Source organism: Herpailurus yagouaroundi, unplaced genomic scaffold, assembly GCF_014898765.1.
Source record: "Herpailurus yagouaroundi ecotype Mexico unplaced genomic scaffold, PumYag 67793, whole genome shotgun sequence".
NCBI lineage: Eukaryota > Metazoa > Chordata > Mammalia > Carnivora > Felidae > Herpailurus > Herpailurus yagouaroundi.
Genome location: NW_024420586.1, coordinates 23,906,847 through 23,916,346, shown reverse-complemented (window position 1 = coordinate 23,916,346; position 9,500 = coordinate 23,906,847). Strand labels below are relative to the sequence as shown.

The following is a 9,500-nucleotide window of genomic DNA, read 5'->3' as shown; positions in this document are numbered from 1 at the left end:
GTCTCTCCCCCCCTCCCCCCCCGCCCATCTTCGCGGCCAGGGGGGGGGGGGGCGGGGGGGGAAGATTGCCCAACTGGAAGTGCCTTTCTTTCTTGAAGCTGAGGGGATTCATTCAAGGAGTGTATCATTTCCAAAAACGTCAGCAGTTCTAAGCTTGGAGGTTTTTCATCACGTGAGAAATGACTATGAAATAACGGGCCCATTTCCATGTGTGACTTCCGGGAGCAGCCTTCAGGATCGTGCGCCAATACTTCGGAAGGTAATGGTGAATGCTCGGCGGTTCTGCCCGTGGTTTCCTCGTTCAGAGAACTTGCTGCGGTGGGTAGAGCTTGAGCAGCCCGACTCCACCCTCCGGCTTGCTTACAACCTGACATTCACTGAGAAGAAAGGAAAATTGAGAAGGTGGGGTAGAAGCGGGGAGGTGAAGGGAAGTTAAAAGCTTGGGGTGCCCAGGCCTGGAGGCTGGAATGTTCCCACCCAAACCCGTCTCAACGGGATGAGAGCTGCTCAATGCTTCAGCAGTTCCTTCAGACGATGACTATTTTTAGGGGGCTTCAGGTTGAAGAACGCATCGGTGACCGGACAGGGCAGGGGACAGCGGCCTCGGTCTCAGGCCTCCCCCACCACATTTCAAGGGCAATTATCCTCATGGCTTCAGGCCACACAGTGTGTTCCAATCCATGAAGTAACATTAACTGAATCCACAGAAGCCTCCTTTAAACAGTGCCGCGCGGGGCGGGCGGAGTGTCACAGGACAGAGCTCCCTGCGTGGGAACACAGGCCTTTGTTAATGGAGTTCTTTTTTTGAAAAAAAAAAAAAAAAAAAAAAAAAAAATCAACACACCGTTGCGTTGCTGCTTTCCATAAAACTTGGAAACAGCTGGATTAATCCTGCGGGACTCTAATAAAACATTTATTATAAATAAGGTGCGTTTTTGGAAAATGTCACACGGAAGTCACTCAGGGGCAAGTACGGATTTACTCCTGTCATAAGAGTTTTCCTCAATTCTTAAGGGTCAGCAAACATGCTGAGGATTGTGGGGCGGGGGGGAATCCAACCCAGGACGACGCAGCGTCTGGTTTATTCTCTCTCAAAAGTTTCTTCAACACAAAGGCTTCATCTCCCATTAGAAGTACAGACCCAAAGCTTTTGTGGGCTACAACTGGGTATATTTGTAGTTTCAGTTCTCCGACATCTTACCTAACAATGTACTGAGTCAAAAGAGTTCGCCATTAATGAGAGGTGGGGGAGGGAAGGGAGAGAGAGAGAGAAGGCTGGGGTGTTGGAGGAGGAGGAGGAGGAGGAGGAGGAGGAGGAGGAGAAAGGCAGAGGAAGGGAGAGAGGGAGGGTGGGTGAGGGGGGAGGGAGGAAGGGAGAGAGAAACAACCGTGGCTCTTAACTATCTTCACTACTGATTTACCCAATGACCTTTAGCAAGTACATTTCTCAAAACGTAATGAAAATGTTTTTTAATGCCCCCAACGTCCCCCCGTGACACTACATAACCTGTATCACATTCATGTGCTCACACGACTCCAAGCAGAATGAGTATCGTAAAGAGTGTGTATTTGAGTGATGCCCGAACTAAGCCTTTTGGACTTTGTGACTTTAGATAGGATCCATTTCCTTGGTGATTTTAAATGATGGTTTTGTCTTATTAGCCTGATGAAATCATGATTTTGGGGTAGAGTCCAAGGTCCCAGAGTTCTCTTTGGTCCCCCGTTTTGGACATGAATCATGGATCTGTGCTTCTAAACATTCAGTTCCTCCTTCTCCCCCTCCGTCCCTTTCCCCCCACCATCTGTTTTGTTTAACGGATGAGATTTTTTATTTTTTTTATTTAAAAAAATTTTTTTCAACGTTTATGTATTTTTGGGACAGAGAGAGACAGAGCATGAACGGGGGAGGGGCAGAGAGAGAGGGAGGCACAGAATCGGAAACAGGCTCCAGGCTCTGAGCCATCAGCCCAGAGCCTGACGCGGGGCTCGAACTCACAGACCGCGAGATGGTGACCTGGCTGAAGTCGGACGCTTAACCCACTGCGCCACCCAGGCGCCCCCGGATGAGATTTTTTAAATATAAGAGGAACATATGTAAGATTTTCTAAAACCCGCATGCCAAATTAAGAAATTACCACACTGACAGTCGTTAGCAGTTTTCATAATTTAATGAAAAAGTATTGGTAAAAAGGTGACATTTGAAAAAAGACTGAATTTGTCTTGGAAAACTGGACTATATAAGACAAAATGAAAAAAAATTAACAAAAGAAGGTTAAGAGGTAATACTTCAAACAACAGCAAAATGTAGCAAGTACATTTTGGGGCAATTGAAATTTACACAACTGAAGGCTCCTTCATTTACTTAGGAAAATCTTGTAAAAATATTACAACTATATTTCCCTGACTGAAGTTATTTTAGTCAATACTCTCCCCATGGCATTACATATGGAATTTGGCTGAAGCACTTTTTCAATGTTTGCTTTTCCTTGCACTCACTCAGAACCAAAAGGCATGAAAGGACTCGGGCTACTGGCCTCGAGCGGAACAGAAGGCCCCTATGGCAGAGCTCGTTACCTCTTCCTTAGAGGGAAGGTGTCAAATTCACATCCACCCCAGCAGAGCTCAGAGGGAAAAGCACAGAAACCTAGTGCGTCCATAAGGAGGAACAGCCTTCCTCGTGTGGATGATTCTTAGCTGCTTCCACTCAAACAAAACACAGGACGCCTACCACACGTGCTCTGGCACGTTCACACGTGTACACAGGCATAAAAGAAACATTTTCAAGGTGTGGCCAAAGAGGAGGCAAAATACAGAAGTTTTCCAAAAGGGAGGAGAAAACACGAGCCACGGGACCCATTAACAAGGCTTCGAGAACAGAAGTGGGGACAGGAACGCCGCCGAGGCTCCCGCACCACCGGGGGAGGGGACAGAGGGGCCCTGGCCTGCCCTTGGGCCACTGGCGTGCCCACTGCAGCTGGGCTGTTTGCTTTACCAGGAACCAACTTTAAAGATCGAAAAATGGCCTCTTTTTGTCTGAAAATTCCCACTATGCTTTCCCAAACCAGAAGAAAGAGAATATTAATTTAAGGCTAAGAAGAGAGAGCAGAGAATTATAGTCGGCTTCACATTTTAAAAACTGTAACATGTTCCCCTTCTTTTAAATGGGAAGCAGACGTGTTTTATCCCCCCCCCCCCACTGGGAGTTGTTTGGTCGTCCCACAACTTATTCAAGGCTGATTGTTTGGGAACAGGGTATAAGCAACTTCTGAAAAACGGCTCCAGCCTTTTTGTGTGGGGAACTGCCTCGGATTCAAAGTTGGTACAAAGCTAAATTATATCCATGTGTTAAACACATGCTTTCAAATTCTGTTTGACAATAAAAATCTGTTTCAAAATTAAAGCAGGTAAGAATACTTAACCTCTGTGCATCTTACTATATTTTAATTATACCTCAATAGAAACTTTATAAACATTAAAGCAGGTATACAAAAAACTGTCAGCCAAACTTACTTAAGTCAAACTGATTTGAAAACAAGAACACAAAACCCCTGACCTGGTACAAATCCTCCGGAATTGGTCTCACTTTGGGAAAGGCTCTGGGATCCCTCCCAAACGCCTAAGTGGAGAGAATCTGAGCATTTTCCTTGTACCTCTGTAAACACTATCCACAAGTTAGCCTCTCATGCTCGTTCGATGGGCCAAGTAGTTACAAGTGCGCCCCTGACCAGCAAGTCTAGGAACAGGCACTGGACACTTAAGAAGCATCAGGAGTATTGACTTGGTAGGTAAGATACTGCGAAAGGAGCTCAACCTTGTGCTGAGCCAAGGAAGAGGGTAGTGAATCTGACAGTATCTGAGATGTTGGTCCCTGGGCTCTCCCTGAAGCGGGTTTCCAGGTACCAATGGAGTTAGCAACTTCCTACAGACAGGAGCTGTGGGAGGTCACGTGCCGTAGCTTCAAAAGGGAAGTAGTTTTAGTGTCTGATAATCACGGTCTCTTGCAAATGCATTAACAATGCAAGGACTCTTAATACATATGTGCATCAACGTGGTAACAGGACTGGAGAGCTGTCCCAAAGTATTTACTGAGCAAGTACTCTGGGCCCAGCTGTTCTCAACAGCCTCTGGCAGAAAAGACTTCTGGACAATCTGTAATTCCTAGAATGTGCTTGCGAAAAGTAGACTTGAAGCGGTTTCAAAAACTGCAAGTCAATTCGCTGTGAAACGTTTTATTCTTTCACTACAGTTCCTCCTAAAGTACACTAGAATCCTTTTGGTGAGGGGGTCTGCCCCAGTGTATGGGGCAAAGGCAAAGACTGAGCTATTCTTGGAGGTTTCCGATCACCTTTGCATTGAACTGTGGGAAAGGGGATGTGTCTTGCTTTTACCGTGGCAATCCCGTCGAGAGTCGTGGGCAGGATTTTCCCTGTCCGAGCTAACTCTCCTTACCCTGACTTTCTCTTTATTCCCATCACTCTCTGCTTCTGAATCGCTCAGCTCCAAATCTGGGCAATACCCATCGTTTTCCTGATACGGAGCTCTCCCTGCAGACCGCCTCACAAGCTGCTTGCCCCAGAGCTGCTCCTTGGGGCTGACGTTCTTGGTTGGCTTCACACAACACTGGAGGTCCTCCGTGGTCCTCACCCACCTGTTGGTGGCCTCCTTAAAGGACCTACTGAAGTGTTCCACGGTCGATTTTCTAAAGGCGCCCTGACTGGCCAAGTGGGAGCTGAGCATGGACTCCTGGTCACAGAACACCTCACTTGAGCTGTCTTTTTGGGTGACATCTTCAGACCAGCTGCCCTCCAGGCCGTTGGATCTGGCAAGCTTGGAGGTAGACTGACTCTTCCCATTCCCGATGGAAGACTGGCCATGCAGGGCAGCCTGGAGGACCAGAGGCTTTCCCAGTGACTGCCCGTGGTAGAACTCCGGGGATGGAGTTCTCCAAGCAGGACTGGGGTCCTTTGCTTCACTTCTAGAGTGGGTGAGACTGGCCAGCAGACGGTTACTCTTGCTCTCTAGTGGATGTCTTGGGTACGATTTCATTCTCATTTCTAGTGACTCCTGAGGCACCTGCATGCTCCTTATACTGGGAACAGGGGAGCTGCTGGCAGGAGAGAGGGGTCCATGATCAGGCTCTGTGGAGCTGTTTCTGCAGTCTTCCGGGGCTGATCTCGGCATTTTTAACTTTAAGGTAATTCTTGGAGGCGGGTAGAACAATGAGTTTTCTAGTGTACTTGTCAAAGGAAGTCCTGAGATCAAAAAGACAGACTCATTTTAACAACTGATTTAAATAACGGCGTATATGCTTATTACGGCACGGTGAGTTCACATACCCACTCTTCCAAATGTCTAACGGGCCCCTGACTTTGATGTGTATGTGCGTCACGGGATAGGAGCCGGAGGGGCTGAACTAGAGGCTGGGTGGGGTGGGGGTGGCTACAGGTGGGAAACTCAGCGGAGCCACTGCTTGTCGTGTGGCTCTCGACCTCTTCCCCTCTGCCCTCCCAGGCTGTACAATGATCACAAAGACTAGTGTGCCACCTCCTACATCCCCATCTCTGCCCCCTTCCACTTCTGAAAAGAATGTCACTAGCAGTGGTTTGGAACAGGGTCTCCCTATTGGGGTGTCTGCGTGTGTGCAGGTGTGGGTATTGCACAGGACTCAGGATGTGCCTGAAAAGACATGTCAGACCCTACCCTCCGATCTCTCCCACCCTTCCCCCAAAGTCAAATCCAAACCCTCAAGAACACAGCATAGGTTTTGGTGGACAAAGAGCACGTGAGTATGTGTTTTAACTTGGCAACAGTAGAAATGGTAGCGGGTGGTTCCTGTGTACTTTATGCCTGTAACCTCAAATAGTCTCCTCACTGTGAATGTCCATTATCGAGGGGTGGGTGGGGCAGGTTTTGCGGTGGCAAGGCCAGCAGAAAAGAATCATGACATTCCTGCCAGTGGCCTGCTTTGGGCTCGGCCTGTGGAGTACTGGCAATCAGTTACCTGGTTCTGTCATCCTACGATCACTTTTAGAACAGATCTTCCTTTCTCTATTAGTTTGGGTGCTCTGAAATTAAAAAAGTACTTCTAAATAATTCCTCTTTGCATAGGGACTTAACTTTTCCCCGTGAGAGGATAACTATTAGGTAGTACCTGGGCAACAGGTGTTCCCTAAGGGTGCCTGTTGAATACTCACAGCCCCCGTGTTGCTGCCACCTGCTGATACCACAAGCAGTTACGGGGCTGGCACCCACCAATCAGAAGCCACATGGCTTAGGGGACAATCTCCCTGGCACGCAGGGACCCTCCTGCCGTCCTTTGGTTTTCTTGGTCTTGCCCATCACAGTGGCTTTGTGGCTGAGCAGCCCTGCCGCCTCCTGCTATAGCATTCTGCTGTGACCCAGGATACTTATAAACACCCCAGAGCCTTCGATGCCTACCTGACACCTCATTTCTGGGTGTTTCTCTCACTCTACGGCTGGCCCTTGGCCGGAGCTGGGTTCTGCGCACCCCACACACTGACTCCCGGCTGCCCAGGCTCTGCCGCCAACCTCGGTATTACAGGAGGCACAGGAGGGTTACAGATGTCACTGAATAGGACTGTCTTCGCAGCCGAGCTCCCCGTGCTTAGGGCACTGGAATTAGGCTCTCCTGTCTCTCTCGCTAAGCGGGCAGCATACCCTACAGGCAGGGATTCTGTCTTGTGGACTGCTCTACTTTCTTGCCCAGTTCTTAGTCCACAGCAGGTGCTCGACAAATATTAGTAAATAAGAGACAGAACCCAGATCTCCTAACTACTGGCTAAGGTTTTAACAAAATATCGTTAAGATGAGTAACCTCGGAGTTAAATGTTTTCTGGAAACTAGGATTAGGCCCTATTGTGTGGATTTCTAAGTCAATCTGATGATTACAGAATAGCTCATGGCTTTAACTAGTGGCCCCTAATATCTGTCTGACACCTAGATTATCCGCCCCAGACCTGCAAGTCCCCCAACCCCACCTTGGGATTTCTTGCCTCATGAGTTGACAGCAAGATGGGCCATGTTACCTCAGGGTTGGAGCAGAGCAAATGAGATATTCGACAAGAATTTTAAAAGATTTTTAAGTAAAACAACCGATGGAAAATTTAAATTGTTAAAATGGGATGAAATCAGAGTCTATATATTGCTTAGGACTTTTTTTTCTTTTTTTAAAGTAGGCTCCATGCCCAGTGTGGAGCCTAACTCGGGGCTTGAACTCACATCCCTGAGATGGAGACCTGAGCTGAGATGAAGAGTCAGACGCTTAACCTGCTGAGCCACCCAGGTGCCCCAGGGCATCTTTAACATAAGGTTACCTGCAGCCATTTCCTGGTTGATAAGCTGGACTTGCAAACCGAAGATCTGTTCCTGTATTTTGTTTTGTGACAGTTTCAGCTTCTCTCGCCTGCTTATCATGTAGCACAGATTTCGCACCTGAAAGCCCAATCCCCGGCAAATAGAGATTTTTGTCATGTTACATGAACCCGACAATTGAAATCGTTTAGCCAAAATTAAGGCAACTAAAACCAAGTGGGGGCACGGGGGCGGTGAGGAGAGAAGACAACACAAAACGCTGCATAAGGAGAGCCACTCTACGGGAAGTCACGTAGCATGGTCCGGCACGGGACCGTGGTTCCCACATTGATGGGCAGCACAAGAAAATGCTCCCAAGCCACCTCCTGAAACCTACTCTCCCTGCAGCGTGATGGGCTCGATGTTTATACGCACAGCCAAGTTGGGAAGACCGAATGATGATGTAGTGTTCTGGCCTTCCCTTTAAATTCCTGAATAAAACACTGGCGATGCTGGATCCAGTACAATTTTCTAATGAGCGCTGGACCGGCAGGATAAAGGTCTGCCGGACAGACTGACAGTGGTTTTTTGCTCACACCTCCTGCTCAGCCAAATCTCTACAGCCCCAAGGGTGCGATCCACGTGCTCCCATACTTCCCACCCCACCGGACCAATCATCCCACCTTTCTGTGCCCCAGTTTAGTCATCGGTAAATAGGGCTAACAACAGTACTTTCCTCACAGGCATGTTAGGATTAAATGAGTTAATATTTATGAAATGCTTCAAACAGTGTTGCCACACAGTAAGTGCTATCGATGTGTGAGTTAAATTTTACAAAGTGAGCCAAATCTGTTCCCTTCCAGATTCTGGTAGCAGAGAGAAAAAACAAGCCATCTCTATAATTACACTTGATTATAAAATTCTGTAGGGTAAACACAGGGCCTAACTTATCTTTGAATAAATGAGTTAAACTAAATTATCTGGTGTAGAGACTTTCAATCAGAGGCGATTCTGACCCCCAGGGAGCATTTGGTAACCTGGAGCCATTTTCTGCTGTCATCATTTGGGTATGTGTTGGGAGGGGGATTGGCTACCGCGTAGAGGCCAGGGACGCTGTCCAACATCTTCCAGTGTTCCCCACGACAAAGGACAGTCCCCCCTACAATAAGGAACTAGCCAGCCCAAGATGTCACTAGTGCCGAGTTTGAGAAACTGCTTTTTCCTCAATAAAATGAATTCTTAACTCAGCCCACAGTCTCACGTGTCAGTAAAATAGAGCTGAGCCAATTTAGGCTCAACCGTGAATAAAAAGTAAACCAAATGAGAATTTATCTCAGATTTAAGCTTCATAAGCATGTAAGCGAGGGCTCTCCAATTCCCTTGAAAGTGACTGCCAAAAATTTAAACAGAGCCCAATGCTCGGGGCCACAATGTAATCAGAAGATAAGCAAGGACACAGAAGCCCACACTTTAAATGAGCTGACCTTTAAAAACAGAAATGAAACTGGAAGCGGGGCCTCCATTTCTATGCAGACTGAGACCTAAACAGTAGCCACAGCTGATCACCTTACCCTCTCTAGGTCTTGGCGTAGATGCATAAACATTCTCATGCGAGTGTGAATACTCTCCTCTTTTGGCTGCACCAGGCCATTTTCCTCATCCTGCTTCGGAGGAAATAATGGCTTATTGAAGTTACTTTTCCGCTTCAGTTTCCAGTAGTTATAGATAAAGTCCACAGCTAGCGTGGGCATCCCCAGTTCTGTGGCCACATCTTCCACACGGACCAGGGAATAGAACTCCTCCTCCAGCTCCCGAAGCTTCTGCGCCCGCAGGCTGATTTTTTCACTTTTGGCCTGGCTCTGCTCAGTAGCCCTGTGCATGGGGTACTCGGCCTCCCTGAGCTTCTGCCTGTTTTGGCTGTGCTTGAGGCAGTATGACTTGAACTTCACTTCATCCCCCTCATCTAGGATGGTCTTCATCTCTAGGCTGTGCTCAAAGGCACAGGTGACGTGGAAGGCAGTGATGCAGCTTTTCACAGAGCACTGTAGGAAGAAAAGATGCTTTGGGGGGGGGGGGGGGGGGGGGGGGGAAGGGGAACCGCATATCCCAGGGCTTAATGTGAGAGCTGCTCACGGGAAGCAGAGGCGAGGCAGGGAGAAAACTGGCCCTAAATGGACTATGACAGATGC

The 9,500-nt window shown here is 48.0% G+C and overlaps 1 protein-coding gene across 1 annotated transcript in view; it reads right to left on the bottom strand.

Annotated features, from left to right (window-relative positions):
* Window positions 1-2,149: 2,149 nt before the first annotated feature.
* Window positions 2,150-9,500, bottom strand: part of JADE3 (jade family PHD finger 3) — a 120,800-nt gene continuing 113,449 nt past the window's right edge. Inside the window, exons 9-11 of the mRNA XM_040468981.1 lie at window positions 8,883-9,353; window positions 7,335-7,452; window positions 2,150-5,252 (exon numbers count right to left, since the gene is read on the bottom strand). Coding sequence (XP_040324915.1) covers window positions 4,342-5,252; window positions 7,335-7,452; window positions 8,883-9,353 — 1,500 coding nt within the window. The 3' untranslated portion in view covers window positions 2,150-4,341. The remainder of the gene's footprint in view (window positions 5,253-7,334; window positions 7,453-8,882; window positions 9,354-9,500) is intronic.